At 43.7% G+C, this 17,829-nt stretch overlaps 1 protein-coding gene across 1 annotated transcript in view; it reads left to right on the top strand.

The window, feature by feature from the left end:
• Positions 1-17,829, top strand: part of LOC147748440 (potassium channel subfamily T member 2-like) — an 834,500-nt gene that overhangs the window by 26,283 nt on the left and 790,388 nt on the right. Inside the window, exon 6 of the mRNA XM_086928190.1 lies at positions 7,623-7,682. Within this exon, the coding sequence (XP_086784316.1) occupies positions 7,623-7,682 (60 nt within the window). The remainder of the gene's footprint in view (positions 1-7,622; positions 7,683-17,829) is intronic.

The following is a 17,829-nucleotide window of genomic DNA, read 5'->3' as shown; positions in this document are numbered from 1 at the left end:
TGTTCCGCTGTTCTGTTGTAGTTAAACACCTTAACGTCGACTATTGCCCGAATAGGAAAAAACACCTCCTATTGCTTAAAGAAAGTCTAATATCCACATGTCTCGGTGAGCCATTTACTCTTATAACTTCTTGACGGTTGGGTCTACTGAGCTAGAACTGAGAAATTAAAATAGTACTTGGAAACAACCGTTTTAAAACTCTATGTAAATCTTAAAGCTGAGCCCTTTAAAGAATGTACGCTCACCGAAATTCCGTAGATCCTCACCAATGAAAGTAAGAACTTCTCTGTATCAATCTGCAAAACAAGCAGATCTGTTTGTAAAATTCAAAGTATATGAACTATCTGCTGATACTAACTCTACCCGACATCGACTCACCTCTAACTGCACGGATTCACACCTGTTGTACTTCCAGACACCGCCACATATTAAGATTCCAGTGGCGTGCGGCGATATTATATGCCCGCGTGTGTTTAGTAGACAGAGAAACAAGACTACATTGTGTCATCCTCTAGTTGTGCTCCCGCGTGAGCACCATTGACAGTGTAATAGGACTGAGAATCGTCTTCCATCTTGGAATGGTAAAACAAAAAAGCGTACGGAAATGTTCTGCTCATAATGGCTTGATAAACAATGTAAGAAAGCAACACTACAGATATGATCCACTATTTCGTGTGAGTACTTGTTGCCAAAAATAATAAAACCGTGAACAACCGTCTAAAAATAATCTTGTACTTGTCAAGTTCACCCTAAATAGTGACACGAAGTCGTTATGCGATCACTACATAAAACCGCCGAGTAGAATATTCAGCAGCAAGCTCAGTCAAGAATAGGCCAATGAGATGCGATGGTCTGTAAAGTTCACCGTGTGCAGTGTATATAGATAATATTACGCCTAAAAAGTAGCTAAATGAAACAGAAAAAGGAAAAGAAACAGAAAAAGAAAAAGAAACAAATGAGGCAACAGGATTGTGAAATGTAAATGCTCAAAAAAAAGAGAGAAATAAACAATTGTTTGACCTGTGTAAAAAGCCCATTACAAAAACCAAGATGAACTACATATTGGGTGTTATTCACTCAGAACAAATGACATTGCAGATATCATATAAATCATTTAACAATATTCAAGAATAGTGCAGTTATAAAAAACACTGTAATTCAATCCTGTCGTTCAACCCGCTAGGTACCATGGTCTGCAGGTATTTTGTCCACCAAGCTTCCCTTTGAGCTAAGTGTATTGGATGATTTTGATCTGGTTTCACTGTGACAATTTCTAAGATAGTAAACCTGAGTTGTGCATTGGTGTGTTGGTGTTCTAACCAATGTGTGGCAAAGAAAGATTTGGTAGATTTTGTTCTGAATGTACTTTTGTGTTCCGAAATGTGTATCTTAATTTTCCTTGAAGTTTTGCCTACATAAAGCAGACCGCATGGACATCTGATGGTATAAATTACGTTCAAACTGTTACAATCCCCGTTATATCTTAATGAAATGCTTTTCCCCGATTGTGGGTGGTGAATGACATTCCCTGTTATTACATTGTTACAATGTACACAATTGCGACATTTTTGCATTCCATTGAATAGTGGTTGATCTTCAAGAGCTGTGGTAGTCAAAATTTCCTTGAGATTCTTACTCCTTGTGTACGCGAATAGGGGCTCTTCATCATACAATCCCTTAAAATCAGGCTCCTGTTTCAGCAGTTCCCATCTTGATTTGATGATATGTTTGATTGCTTGAGATCTTGATGAATATTTAGACACGAACACATGTCTGTTGGTCTTCTGTTTAGACTTAGTAGTAAGCAACTCTTCACGATGTTTAACCTCAGTCTAATTCAGAGCTGTCTCCAAAACTTCTAATAGAAGTACTGCAACAAAGGGGGACAAGGGAGACGAAAGATAAACTATCAGAAATGATCATTTGTATGGGTACACAGACAAAATATCGAGTTTTGAATTTCGATATACAATTATATCGAAGTTTAAATATCGATGGGACAAAATATCGAAGGTAAGTAATATCGACAGTCTTAATATCGATATTAGTATGATATCAGTAATATCGAAGTTTTAAATATCGATGTCAATAATATCGAAATAAATAACTTCGATGTTACTAATATCAATTTTTAAATAAATTTAGTGTATATTATATTGTATTTATTATGTTTTATTATTTATTTTTTAATGTAATTTAATTAAATATTGTCTTTTACTACTGTAGCGGGTTGTGGGTTTATAGGGGAATAGGGTGGGAAGTATTAATTATGTTAAATTAATTATTAATTAGTAGGAATTATTAATTAATTAATTGAGAATTAATTTGGATTACTTGATAAATATGTTCTGTGCCGGGTTATGGGTTTATAGGGGAATAGGGTGGGAATTTAATAATAATTAATTAATTAATATATGTTTGTACATATTTTAATTAATAACTAATTGGTAATTAATTTATATTAATTAGTTAATTAATTAATATAATTTTGTACATATTTTTAATTATTAATTAGTTGGTAATTAATTAATATTAATTAGTTAATTACATTAATTAGAGTATTTTTTATATATAATTTTTTGTTATTCTTAATTAATTAATTGGGAAAAATAATATTAATTATTAAATTAAATTAATTACAGCTAATGTGCTAATATATTTACTTTATTGTTATTGTTAATTAATAATTAATTGGTAATTAAATAATATTAATTAATTTTGGGTAAAGGAGTATTTTTAGGGTTCAGGGTCAGTTTTCAGTTTTTGGGTAAAGGGGTATTTTTAGGGTTCAGGGTCAGTTTTCAGTTCTTGGGTAAAGGGGTATTTTTAGGGTTCAGGGTCAGTTTTCAGTTTTTGGGTAAAGGGGTATTTTTAGGGTTCAGGGTCAGTTTTCAGTTTTTGGGTAAAGGGGTATTTTTAGGGTTCAGGGTCAGTTTTCAGTTCTTGGGTAAAGGGCTATTTTTAGGGTTCAGGGTCAGTTTTGGGTTTTTGGGGTACAGGGATATTTTTAGGGTTCAGGGTCAGTTTTGGGTTTTTGGGGTACAGGGATATTTTTAGGGTTCAGGGTCAGTTTGGGGTTTTTGGGGTACAGGGTAAAAATAATTTTTTTTTACATTAAATCAATGAAATGAAATAAAAAAAATTACATTAAATTATTAAGTGTTTTATTTATTTTAAATGTATATGTATTAGTTTTAATTTTGTTTTAATATTTTTATTTAATATTTGTAAAATTATATGTATTTTAAAATTATTTTTACATTATTATTAATACATTTAAAAAAACGATATTTTTAATTTCGATATTTTTGTACTACGATATTATTTTTTCGATTTTTTTGTACTTACCTTTATGAAGATATGACTCTGATATTTTTGATGTCGATATTTTTGTGCCGATATTTTTGTATTTCGATATTCTGTCTGTCGATATTATGTCAGACATTCATTTGTATGCCCCTTAGGTAGACATCTCTCTGTGAAGTGAAAGGCTCTTACAGAAAGCAAGAAGCAGATTAATCTCACGGAGTTTGAGGAGGCACACTTAGCATGGGTGGTTCTCTTTGCCAGAGAAACAAGCTGTGGAATTTATCTAGCACCCCTGGTAGTAAAGACAATCAAGCTTATATTATAAGTGGACAAGAAGACAAGGGGAAATAGTGGATGGAGCACAGAAACAGGAACTGGGCTCTTGGAAAATAAGGACTGGAATCAATATCTGGTATAGGGCTGGAATACACAGAATTTAAGGCAAGGAAAACACAGCAACAGGAATTTTTGATTCCGGAAAGCAGGACTGGAATAAAAGTCGGGTTCAGGACTGGAATAGATCGAACATAAGGCACGTAGTCTACATGTAACAGGACTAAACAGGAAGAGGGCAATCAAAATAAGAAGCAAACCAGAACTCTGCAACTGACAGTGTGAGCTAAGAACAAGGGCGCACTGGTGTAATATCAGGACAATTCCATTATCATACTCTCACGCTCAACTTTAAGAGGTCACACTGCCCCAGGGCCACGTTCATGCAAAATCCAATTTTAGAAAAAAAGGAGTGTGTAAAAGGCCATCCTTGATTTGTCTTTCCAAAGTTCAAAGAATTATACTGTTCATTCCTTAATTATCATTTTGAATGGAGTGATGCTAGTTAAGGAATGAACAGTATTATTCTTTGACGTTTAGAAAGACAAATCAAGGATGGACTTTTGAACGTTCCTTTTCTTCTAAAATAAGAAGCAATTACAACTCTAGAAACAGAGAGGCAAGAAAGCAAGCCATAGAAACTGAATCAAAGGGGAATCATGGAATGCAGCAGCAACAGGAATGAGACAGAGCATGAGGAGGCCTAACAACCAAGTCAGTTGAGAGCCCTGCACTCTGTGCTCACCAGGTTGAAATAACCGGAGGCTCAGGGGAGGCACACAGGAGCAAGGAGAGGAGCAAGGAGAGGGCCAGGTGCAAGGAGTCAGGGAACCTCCAATGTAGTGAGGGCTGAACTGGGGTTCATAAACGGGAACACCAGGGAAAGCAGTAAACATAAGACATGGAATAGGAAAGCCTGAAATGGAGGTTGGATCAGAGCCGAAAGTGGTCTAGAATACAGATATATGAGAGTCAGAAGAACTGTAGGTTCCAGGAGCCAGGCTAGGGAACACAGAGCCACCATCAGGAAATGATTTTGGAAGGGACCGATGACAGAGGGAACTACAAGGGCCATATACATCAGGGATGTGGGACGGAAACCTGGACAGGTAATTGCGGCAAAAGTACATTTTCCAAGTGAAGCTGTGTATACTGTCCTTTTCTGATATAAAGGCTGGTTTTCAAAAGGTCATTGTGAATGACACCTAGTGGCAGATGGCAGAATCCTGACAGTTTGATGTTCGTTATACTGCTTAGTTGATGGATTGTCAAATGGGATTGCTCCTAATGTATCAAGATCCCTGTGCCCTATGTGACACCCCCCACAGATAGACCTTCGCGTACAGCATCTATTAAGACTAAGGAGTCGATTCCGATTCAGGGAAAAAAACGTCCGTACGATTTGTATCTGGAACCCTCTCCGTACGAATCGTACCCGTCCGTCCGTGTCACGTAGTACGATCCGTATTCCGTGAATCCGTCCGAATCCTCGCGATCCGTACGTATTGCAAGGCTGAAACCGTGAACCGTATGACTCGTACACATGCCGTACGACTCGTACACATGCCGTACGACCCGACGAGTACGATCCGGACCGGGGTATGAGGACGCTATTCGTACGGTCCACGTCAGGTAAGGGCGAGTTGTACGGAAAAGCACACAAACACATACTCACCATACGGTCTGTACACCCCATGATCGCTGGGGTACGGTGCATAACCCTGCGGTCATGGGGTGTATGAGCCGTACCCCATGTACGATGGGTGTACGAGCCGTACCCCATGTACGATGGGTACACCCATCGTACATGGGGTACTGCTCGTACACCCATCGTATATGGGGTACGGCTCGTACACCCATCGTACATGGGGTACGGCTCGTACACCCCATGATTGCAGGGGTACGGTGCGTACCCCTGTGATCATGGGGGGTACGCACCATACCCGGGGGGGGCGTTCCGTACCTGTTTCGGCGCAAACACTGCTTTTACAGCTGTTTTCAGCTCCCGCAGAAAAAGGGTCGTACACTGCGTACCCGACACGTATCGTACTTGTTGGGTCGTAAAAACCAGCCGCGAACTGTACAGATGTTGTGTACAGCGGTTTCTGAGGGAGAATCGTACGGAGATTAGAGTCGTACGGTTTCTGTACGACTCGTACGGAGTACAGCTCCTGGTACGAATCGTACTTCGTCGTACGTACGGGGGACGTTGCAGGGTACGATTCGTACGGGAAAAACGCTCCGAACGGCTATTAGGAGTGGTTTTTCCCGAATCGGAATCGGCCCCTTGGTGTTTATTGCTTCCATGCATTAGCATGCTTGGGGTGCTGGTGTATGTTTAATAGTACACCTAATCCCAGCAAGGGGAAGGGGTGGGTCCATACAACACTCAAGATTAGACTATTAACAATGAGAACCAAGAGAAAGGAACCTTCTGTGTATATCATTCGATTCAGTATTTATACAACAGTTAATTTATTGATCATAAAAATATGTTTCATGCAGTAGGAAACCGGTAAGTATTTCTTGAGATGTGTATTAGTCTATGGATATCTAAAGGCTATCATAGTAGGTACACAGTAAGAGCAGTGTGTGGGGGAGGATATTCCAGTTGCCTAAAGCTTTTGGGGCGTTTTGTAAAGTGGAGTAAATTGGATCAACTTGAATTGTAGGAAGCAGCAGCATTTTCTGCTTCCAAAGCTGTGTGCTTGGCACACTAAGGATAATGGGATTCCCAGTATCTCAAGAAAGGCCTATTAATTCCCTGCCATGATGAGACCCTGCAATATTCAAGGGTCGAAACAAGTGCCAAATCTATTCCAGGAAACTGACAGGAACAGATCAAAAGAATATATTGTGATGTTTCCCTAATGATACCTGTGCAGCCTTCCCATTGACAATATTTGATTAGCTACATGTACGGTTTATTGATGCTTAATTGAGTAGCATCTTCGTGCCATCACCCTTCTTAAAAAGAAAACTGTAACTTGTATTTTTCCAATAACAAATATTACCCACATGGCATTATTTTGCCCATATGGTGTTCACTTATGTTCAGTAATGTTGTGTCTACCTATAATATCGTATTTTTTCTGTGTATATAGCAGCATGTTTACTAGTTTGAACAATTTTTTGCTAAGTAATTCCTGATTATATCGAATGAAACATATTTTTATGATCAATTTATTTACTTTGTTTGGTCATTTTTGTAAATGTTAAATTGAATGATATAAAGTCGAGATCCCTTTCTCTTGGTTCTTGGTGTATGTATGGTGACACATGCGAAAGGCATGCCCGACAACTCCATGCTGACGCTGGGTGCCATGGTAGCCACATTCTGCAATATGGTGTCTTATTATTTATTCATTCACCCTGTCTGTACAAGTCCACCTGGTTTGTATCAGGTTTGTTTGAGAAGGGTCATGGCACCGTTCATGGTGTCTGATTCAGTATATGGTCTGGCATAGGCCTTCCATATGATTTGAGACGTATGCCTGCCAGAGTCCAGCAGTTGTATTTGTTAACGTGCACCCTGTACATACTAGTGTGCACTCTGTAGGCCAATGGTGCTCATTTTGTTAACCTTTGAATGATTAAAGGAAAGTCAGCCCAGATAGTATGCAGCAGGTTCCATACATATCTTTCCCACAGGCTCATCACCCCACTTATCTATCTAACCCTAATATGGGCTGGACTAACTCCGGGAAGTGAGCATATTAAAATGGCAGTTTATACCTCTCAGGGCTTCATTAGACAAATATCCTTCAATAAGTTACTAGGGCACTCAGTATTTCTCGATAAAGCACTATTTAGTGAAGGGTATTAGGGACTAGATATTCCTCTGTGGCTTAAAGGTAGATTCCATTGAAGCTAAGTTATCACAGAAAAGCGCCTACATGCCTTACTCTGCCCTGTGTGCATGTTCTTATTCATCCACCCATTTATTCACCCATTCATTTACTTGCCTTGTTTTTTTACAGGTGCTGGTGGCCTTGATCAGCTTCTCCGAGACAATGCTACTTGCCTACCTGGGGTACAAGGTAAATTGAGCTTTGGAAACCAGTCACACAAAAGGGTGCTGGCCACTTAGGTAAAAAGAATTGCCATTTTCAGGCCAGTGAGGAAAGAGATACTACTCTAAAATCCAACATCTACATTCTAAGGTATCCGGAAACCTTGGTCTATAAGTCCTATTAAATGTTTTACACGAAAATTCACCTTGATATTCCTTTTTACCACCCCTCAAGAGCCTAACTTTCCCTCTACTATTACTGTCTACTTTTTCCCTTTTCTCCAAATGTGACTAGCAACTTCTCTGCTTACTAATTTTTCTATCCTTAACGTCCAAGCCGGATGCCTATATCTCTCTAAAGCTATATTCTTTCACCGCCCACTCATGTAGCTTCTCCCTCGCACTAAGTTTACCTTCTCCTGTTCTTCTATAAAACACCCCTCCTCCTTCTTATACTTATCATCCTCCACCTCTCCAGATATGAAACAACCCTGTATCACACCAGTACCTCTGGCTACGTTCACTCAAGCAGAATCTGACACCACAGAGTATTTGCCTCCTTATCCACCACTTCAAACTGCCTGCCTTATTACCTCAAATTGCAAGCATTAAAGACGCACTCTACTGTAATTCTCTTTTCAATTTTTGTGAAGATTTATTTATATAATTACATTTTTCACCTTACTACCATCGAAACTTTACAAAACCTTTCTATATGAAAAGAAGAGATCAGATAGAGGATTTAATGAAAGCGAAGGCAAAAGAAGACCATGCATAATTTATCAGGAATCTAATACCAGTCAATTCACCTTCATTTAATGATGATAAAGAATTCACTTGGGGGCCTATTACGATGCCAGGCGGACTTCTGCCTACCAAACACTGTCTCGGAAAAGGGACCATTCGACCTTCGATTGGTGGTCACGACCACCTCAGCATGATGCGACCGAACACTGTTCGATGGCATACTCCCTTTCCTCTATAGGAGCTCATGTTACGGCCGTAAACAGGCCGTCACACAAGCTTCCATAGAGGAATGGAAGTCTGTGTTCATCCCTACACCTTGTGGCAGGCACCTCAGGGTGCGCACCATAGATGCCCCCTCTGCCCCCAACTGTAGACCGCTAAGGCAAGGAGGCCCTTATAGGGACCCCCATACTTACTTTCCGACAGGCTTTCCATATCAAAGCCTGACATGGAAAGCCTGCCGGAGACCCAGTATCGTAATCCTTCGGGATTATTGGCTGCCCTTCGATATGCCGGCGGGCTCCTTGAGCCAATCGGAAGCCAGCCTGAATGACCGTCTGGTTTAATTTCTTACAGCCAGCATTGTAATGCGGCGGTCGTAAATTAAACCGAGATGTGGCCTGGAAAGGCACTGACTGACGCTCTGAGCCTTTCCGGGCCGCATTGTAATCGCCCCCCTAGGTGTCAAAAATACTCAATTATAGATCATATCAAGCATATTTTGTTTTTACTCACTTACAAAGGTTCATAGCATTAATGGAGAAATTATAGGTATGATCCTTGTGTTCTCTATAGGCACAAAAAGTTCCAGGTTAAGCATTATAATTCCATCGATGCATTCAACAATAGCAGTTCATACTAATGTCAGATTTTTAAAATAATAATGTATGAGCAAAGGTTTTTAGGATGTTTAAGGCACAGCGATACTGGCATGGCCTGTTTAAAAAGATTTCCAGCTGCATATAGTCACACTGTGCAGAAACGGCCTTTAGTACAATGTATTTGTGCGCTTGGCCCGAAGTTTTGAGGGTGGGATTCAGACAGTTCTCACTGAATGCTAATCAGGGCAGCATTCGTTATATTGTGCATGGCTTTGAGCTGATTCATCCGTAGAGCTGCCTTTTATAAGGCTCCTCTTACCTGCTGCACCATGTCCACGCTCATGACGAGCTGGGCTCGTCATGGTGTAGCCTCCTCGCACGCTGATGACGAGCCCAGCTCGTCATGTAACATGGGTTTTTAAAAATCTCAGCATACGGCCGTAATTACAATAGCGCCCATGAGGGGAAACATCAGTGTTGAGTGGAGCACATGTCCACCCGCTGCCTTCTCACCACGTTGGCCATGTGTCTGAGTTAAGCATTGTTGCATTAATTGGCTTTTTTTTCTTATTCTTCTGGCAACTCCAGCTCTGACAAATGAGCAGAGATGTTGGGCATCTCCTTTTTTTGTGGCAGATGAATCGTCGATAGTAAAGATGTCTTCCACCCACTCCTCTGGCACTTTCGTGCTAATGACCAGCTCATTTCTAGGCAAGGTAGTAATGAGGCCAGGAGAGGGCACTGGTGCAACATGCAAATGGTCAACTGCAGAGGTTAAGGTCCTTGGGATCAGATGAGAACTGCAGTATCTGTCTGCAACCCCACCACTGCTGACCGCAGATGTGATGGCTGCCCTCAGGGTGGGCTACAAAAGTGGTAAGGGTTGGCTCAGAGCAGCTAGGCACCATGGGTTGCTGTGACTATTGCCCAACCCGTGTTAGATCGTGCTGGAGGAATTAGGTGTAGTGCGTCAGTCAGTGACGTACAGCGTGGAGGCCCTCAGCATACACACACACTGCTTAGTCGTCACACATTTGAATAGTTCACTAAGCACACTGCCTTTAAGATGCTGCTCATCTGGGCCTTAAAACTGTGTGAAAAGAAATATTATGGGTTTCCATCAAGGCTAGATTTTCAGCGGTTCCTTTTTAGATGACACAACATGGCCCAAGCATTAGTTCTCATTGCATCTGGGAGTTAAGCGGCACCTGAACCACCCCGCTCCCCGCTTTAGGGTAAGAGTCATAAATCACACAGCTCTGCACCAGTGTGTGTCTGTCCTCTCTGAGAACACTGAGGTTAATTCATCCTCCTGCCGGCCATCGCATGTCTCGGCTGTCCTTGTGTGTATCTGCTCTCCCACGGCTCAGCCAGGCCATTCATCAGTCTGTCTGCCTCTGCGTATTATTTCTGTTCCGTCTTGACCCGAGGCAATAGATGACCCTGCTGTCCAGTCACTGCCTGCTCCACCCGGGACCTCAGTCAGTGCTGTATGTTGCTTAGCCCCCCGGCAGCACTGCCTAACAATCTCTTTGCTCCTTCAAGAAATTTGAACAGCCTGCCTGCGCAATCTAGGACCTCAGCCGGAGCCATATTCACGTTCTGCCTGATCATCAACTGCAGTGTCTACTACACAATCTGCCCGCTTAGTTTATGCCAAACTGTGATTGGCCACTGGTGCATTGGTGTCTGAGTGCCCCACTCTGATCTTTTACTCAATGCGAAGAAGTCAGTGCAGATAAGGTGCCACTCACTGCCTGCCCTCATTCAGCTCTTTTGAAGTCATCAGCCAATGCCTTACTGTAACTGGACGCTAGGTCCAGATTTACTAAGGCTTGCATTGACCTTGCATCTCGCAAGGTGACACAAGAGCAACGCAAACCCTTAAGTGTGATTTACGATGCCACACAGAGCGACTCTGGAGGAATACAAGGCAGCACAAGTTGCTGCTTTGCTTTTCTCTGCCTGAGAAGGCGTTCCATGGCTGGAGCTTGGGTTTTCCTGTGGAGTAGCTAGCCCTATGGCTACCCGTGGTGGTCCCTGCATTTTCCGCCCCAAGGCGGAGGCATTGAAGAGCCGGGGTAGGGGTGCTGGCGAGATTCCGCAGCAATTGCCGTCCGCAACGACCGCAATATAGAGGGGGAGTGATCGCCGCCCCGAGACGGTAGGTAAGAGCAGGAGGAGGCAGCCACCCCCAAAACATGTGCCACCCGGAGCAGTCCAACCCCCCTTGCTACGCTACTGTGGTTTTCCCACCCATCCAGCCATGGTATTTAGTGCATTCCCAGTTTGACTGACACTAATACGTCTGGGAATGCGTCATAATGCTATGCCTTCACAGTGAAGGCATAACGAGGAGAAATATGTTTATTTCTTCTCATTTCCTCCCCTTTATAGATGTGCTTCATTCTGCAGCATACACACAAAAAAGGGGAAAGCCCCTTAGAGGATTGTTGTTGTGCTGGAAGGCGTCCCTTTCTGTATAACAACATTACTCCAGTATTGGAATTTTCATAGATTCACATGCCTGAATCATTCCCCCTCATCGAGACGGGAGTCTCCGGTACATAAAAAAGCAATGCTTAGTAATATAGCAAGCTGAAAAGAGGTCTAGGCCCATTTTCCTTTTGCAACCCATAGCCTTTGTTATGCAAGAAGGCCCAAACTTCCCTGAACCAATCAGAGCTCCTCACCCTCTAGAACACTCCTGAGAGAACCTTCTGCCCCTCAGATTTTCTACCGCACGTTGTGCTAGGGAGTCTCCTTTGAGCTCTGCTCAAACTATTTACTTTTACAGTATTTGGACTGAGATTTGAGGTCTCTCATCTTCTGATTTCTTCTTATTGGAATTCCTTATTCATCTACATGTCTGAGACGGAGAAAAGGGGATTATATAGAGCTTGTTCCACCTGCTCTAAGAAGAGACTTTATACAGATGACCCTCACAAGGATTGCATATACTGCCTATATCCAGACAATAAGGCAGCAGATTGTAAGGTATGTCGAACCTTTTCAAATAAAACCTGAGGGATCGTGAGGGAAGGCTGCTGATTTGGCTCCAGAAGGTGAAGGCAAGGAAGGAAATCCTCTCAAGTGAGAGTGAGGAAGAGTCTGTATTGTCTAAGAGATCTCAAAAGAGAAATAGGTCTCCTCAGACACATTCCTCAGGAGAAAGACCTGAGAAGGCCCCAAAAAAGACCACTCCAGGGTCTTCCGGGCGCAGTCCCTCAAAATCCCCTTCAGGTAAAGCTAAGGGGAAACAGGGTTCTGCTTCTGAGGTAAAGCAGGAAAAGTCAGCCTCAGAACCTCCATAATCGCCTCAAGGAGTCAAGGTTGCCATCAAGAGAACTTCCTCTGCGCCTTCTGAGGAGAAAGGAAGTGTTTCAGCGCTGTCGACGGGACCGTTGACGAAAAAGATGTCATCGTCGACGAAAAAACCATCAACGTCGTCGACGAGAAAAGAAGTAAAAGCTGATGAGAAGACAGCGTCGACGATTTCACCATCGACGGTAATATCGTTGACGGTTTCGTCGGTGATGAAGGTGTCGACAAGCGTTGCTGTATCTTCAGCGCCGACGGCAGCGTCGACGACGACAGCGTCGACGACGACAGCGTTGACGATGGCAGCATCGATGACGACCATGGCCGGAGCGTCGACGAGGACAGCGTCAACTGTGACTACAACGTCGACGGTGGCCTCGACGACGATAACTTGGTCGACAATGGGGATCTCGTCGACGGGCTCGTCGGCGACGGAAAAGACACCAGAGAAAAGATTGGTACCCTAGAAAAAGCCTATAACACCAGAGGTTACATCGCCAAGCAAAGTGTCTCCATTGGTTCCATCTCACCTGTTGGAGGAGGAAGATTCGGAGGAAGGGGATGACGAGGATCCTTATGGTTTTGCGAGTAGCCCTTTGCAATTACAGGTCAAGTACCAGGAGGTCGATTCTAAGGAAGAATATGGGGGTTTTCAAGAGCATCCCCAAGAATAGCACCAATATCACCAACAGCAGCGTGAGAAGATGACAAGTGTACCATCCTCTTTGTTGAAAGACCTCCAGGGTATGTCGGAGGATTATAGAAGAAGATATCCAACGGCTCCAGCCACTCAGGAAAATCCAGAGGCTATTCCACGTCCACGGTCTGTACCAGGGACGCCAGTGCGTAGGAGAGAAATTTTGCCAGAGCCTACTGCTAGGTCTCCACCACCAACGTCGCAACACGATACCTCGGATGATGACCACGAGGATGGAGAGATTGCGGAGCCAAGTGTAGAGTGGAATGACTATCTCATCCCCTCACCTTCAACTCCTATGCCAAAGCCAGTAGATTCTCCACCGGAGGACATTGGTGGTTTTCATAATCTAATAGAAAGAGCCACTAAGAGGTTTGCACTCACCATGACTGAGGATAAAGCGGAATGCTTTTTATACGACTTCAAGGATTCGTATCACAAATCTGTGCGATCCTTGCCTATCGTGAGTCATATTTGGGAGGAAGGATTGAAGGTCATGGAGACGCCAGCTACGGTGACACCGGTTCTGGCCAGATTAGACAAAAAGTATAAGGCACCTATAGATGCACAAGCTTGTCTTTTGGGTCATCCCAAGCCGAAATCTGTAATTACTCAGGCGGCACAGCAGAAGTCCAGAAACCAATCTGCTCCATTCACAACACCTCCAGACAGAGAGGGCAGAAGACTGGATAACGCAGGAAAACGTTTTGCCTTAATGTCGGCGCTGCTGGTTAAAGCCGCTATTGCCCTCGCTATCATGGGATGGTACGACAGGCAAATGTGGTGTGACCTGTCTCCATACATTAACCAGGTGCCGGAACCAGAGAAGCAGGAGGCCAGGAAGATTCTCCTGGAAGGGGAAAAGACTTAGGCTGAAGTCATAGACTGCGCTATGAGCAACGGCTTTTAGGCCGGAAGTTCAGAACAAGATTCTAGACCTCCCATTCAATGGAGAAGATCTATTTGGGAAGCATATTGATGATACTCTGCAGAGTATCAAGAAGGATACCGATACTGCAAAGGCTTTGGGAACACTGCAGTACAGAAAAACACCTTTTCATGGCTCCAGAGGTAGAGGGCAGTCCTCGTATAGAGGAGGATATCAACAAGGGAAATATTCCTCTTATTCTGTCTCTTCGCAGCCCTACCGTCAGTACAATCAGCGACAATCAGGAGGATATACTAAATCAGCCCCAAGAGGAAGGGGTGGCCGTCAGGGGAAGGACAACACCCGACGGCAATGACAACCTCCATCTTTCGGCTCTGTCAACATTCCAGAGATCATGTGCTCCCCTGGGTGGAAAGGTTGCTCACCATTTTCAGAAATGGCGGAAAATAACAACGGACCAATGGGTCCTCAAAATTGTACAATTCGGTCACACCCTTGAATTTCTTCAAATGCCCCCTTGTTCGCCACCGAGGCATCAGAGAGCCAACCATCTACCTCAACTTCAACAGGAAATTCGGACATTGCTTCGAAAGGGAGCAATAGAACCGGTACCGAATGCCCAAGAAAACAAGGGGTTTTACTCCCGTTTTTTTCTTATCAAGAAAAACAAGCTCCAATGGCGTCCCATTCTGGATCTCAGATCCTTAAATACCTATCTCAAACAGCAATCTTTCAGGATGGTGTCTCTACAGGACATCCTTCTGTTATTGAACCCAGGAGATCATATGACTACATTAGACCTACAAGACTCGTATTTCCACGTGCCGATCCATCCCGCACACAGACAGTACCTTCGGTTCTAGGTAGCCGGAAGACATTATCAATTCAAGGTACTGCCATTCGGCCTAAAGTCAGCACCACAAGTGTTCACAAAGTGCCTGGCTCCAGTGGCGGCTGTGTTAAGGAAGCAAAAACATCAAATATTTCCTTACCTCGACGACTGGTCAGTCAAAGCACCATCGAAAGCTCAAGCCAGGGCGTCAACACAGGCCTGCATAGATTTGTTTGCCAAACTGGGTTTGACTCTACACGAAGGGAAATCAAACCTTCAACCAGCAAGAGTGATCACATTCCTGGGAGCAATACTAGACATGGACTGCAACAAGGCGTTTCCCTCCGAAGAAAGGCAATTGAAGATCGTGTCTCTCTTCCAAGACTTTGTAAAAAGAAAGTTTTTTTCAGTCCGCAGGTACAAATCCTTGCTGGGCATGATGTCATCTTGCATTCCCCTCGTGCCTCACTGCAGACTAAGGATGCGCCCATGGCAAGAACAGATCGATCTTCAGTGGCGTCAAGCAGAGGGATCCTTCGATGACACCAGTTATGGTTCAGGCAGCGGCATGGTGGACACAAAAAGAAAATGTATCTCAGGGTCTGACCTTTCTTTCACGAGCGGCTCCATTAGTGGTGACGACAGATGCATCCCTAGAAGGATGGGGAGCTTTCCTTCAGGACCTTCAAGTCAGCGGTCATTGGAAGATACACGAACAGCAATTACACATAAATCTACTGGAACTCAGGGCGATCCGCCTAGCATTACAAGCCTTCCTATCATGAATACGAAGTTCACCGATGTTGGTAAGAACAGACAACACTACGGCGATGCACTATTAAAACAAGCAGGGAGGAACCAGATCTCTCTCCCTATCTCAGGAGGCCCAGGAGATATGAGAATGGGCTCTTCAGCAAGGAATATCATTGTCAGCAGAACATCTCCCAGGAGATCAAAATGTCAAGGCGGATACTCTCAGCAGGCTCAAATCATCCTGCCACGAATGGTAGCTGGACCAGGGGACCCTGGACAGCATCTTTCAAAGGTGGGGAACACCAATAGTGAACCTCTTCGCCACAAGAGAGAACAGGAAATGCTGGTGCTTCGCAAGCTGGCTTCCCCAGAAGGGATCTTGGGGTAATGCGCTTTCCATGGCATGGTCCGGCGCCTTTGCCTACGGTTTTCCTCCCATTCTTCTGCTCCCCCGCGTACTGGTGAAGATCAAGAAAGAGCAGTGCAGGCTGATCCTAATAGCCCTGTGGTGGCCCAGACAACACTGGTTCACGGAACTCCTGCTGCTGTCAGAGGACCGTCCAGTTCGGCTGCAACCAATTCCATCACTGTTGACATTGTCCAGAGGTCAGGTGCTCCATCCAGACCCGAAATCCTTGCAATTAGCAGCCTTTCTCCTGAACACTGTGAGTTTAGTCATCTAAACATCTCACACGAATGTAGGAGTATCCTGTCCAAAGCTAGAGCGGACAGTACCAACAAAACCTATAGGATGAAATGGAAGAGGTTTTGTCTGTGGTGTAAGAGGTATGACACTCACCCTCTTACTACTGCGCTGCATCAGATTATACCTTACATTCTGCTGTTGGCGAAGTCAGATTGGCACACGCTTCCATCAAGGTGCATTTGGCTGCTTTATCCCGCTACAAGAGGTCTTCATTGGGCCCGTCCTTATGGTCATCAAGGATCATCAAACAGTTTATGAATGGTTTATTCAGGGTCTTTACTCCAGTAAAGCCTCCACCACCGCTATGGAATCTCAATATAGTACTGTCACAATTGATGAAACCACCGTTTGAGCCGATACACAGAGCGGACCTTAAGTTCTTGTTCTGGAAAGTGGCTCTTCTCATTGCACTAACTTCAGCGAGAAGAGATGGGGAACTGCAAGCGCTCACTATTCAGGAGCCTTTCTTACAGTTTCAGGAAGATAGAATGATTCTTAGGACTAATCCGAAATTCATTCCGAAAGTGCCAACTGATTTTCATCTAAATGAGCAGTTGGTGTTAAAACGTTTCTTTCCTCATCTGTCAACACCGGTGGAAAGAGTGTTACACTCACTAGACGTTCAAAGATGTATGAAGTTCTACTTGAAGGAAACTAAGAGCTTTCGCAAATCTTCTCAGCTCTTCGTCGCTTTCAGCGCACCCAGGAAAGGTTTCCCTTTATCAAAGAGGGGAATTGCCAGATGGATTTCCATTGCAATTGTCTACTGTCATCAAGCTTCTGGAAAACCTCTAAATGCACGAGTTTGTGCTCATTCCACGAGGGCAGTGGCCACATCCACTGCACTATTTGGAGGAGTGCCAATCCAGGATATCTGCCGAGCAGCGACCTGGGCATTTACGTACACCTTACCATGCACTACTGCTTAGAGGCAGCCGCAGAGTCGGATGCGGTGGTGGGAGAGGCGGTACTGCGGAATATCATCCAGTAACGGTGAGCCTTCTTTCCATCCCTCCATCCGTAATTTCTTTTGTTTCACAAAGTCACATTTTACATGTTATGCTTGGTCTTTTCAAGTTGTATTACATGATTATGAAATGTATCAGATAAATGTGCTTTGTAATCTCACTGCTCGCTATTCTGATTCAGGCATGTGAATCTATGAAAGTTCCAATACTGGAGTAAGAAAACAAGTTACTTACCTGTAACTTTAGTTCTCCAGTATTGGAAGCTTTCATAGATTCACATGCACCCACCCTCCTCCCCTGAGAGGCTCACCTTGGATTTAACAGGAAAGTGTTCTTTATGCACAAGTTCGCGAAAATCTGAGGGGCAGAAGGTTCTCTCAGGAGTGTTCTAGAGGGTGAGGAGCTCTGATTGGTTCAGGTAAAAGTTTGGGCCTTTTTACA

This window comes from Lissotriton vulgaris, chromosome 1_1, assembly GCF_964263255.1.
Source record: "Lissotriton vulgaris chromosome 1_1, aLisVul1.2, whole genome shotgun sequence".
Lineage (NCBI taxonomy): Eukaryota > Metazoa > Chordata > Amphibia > Caudata > Salamandridae > Lissotriton > Lissotriton vulgaris.
The sequence above is the reverse complement of the archived record's forward strand: the minus strand, read 5'-3'. Positions and strand labels throughout refer to the sequence as shown.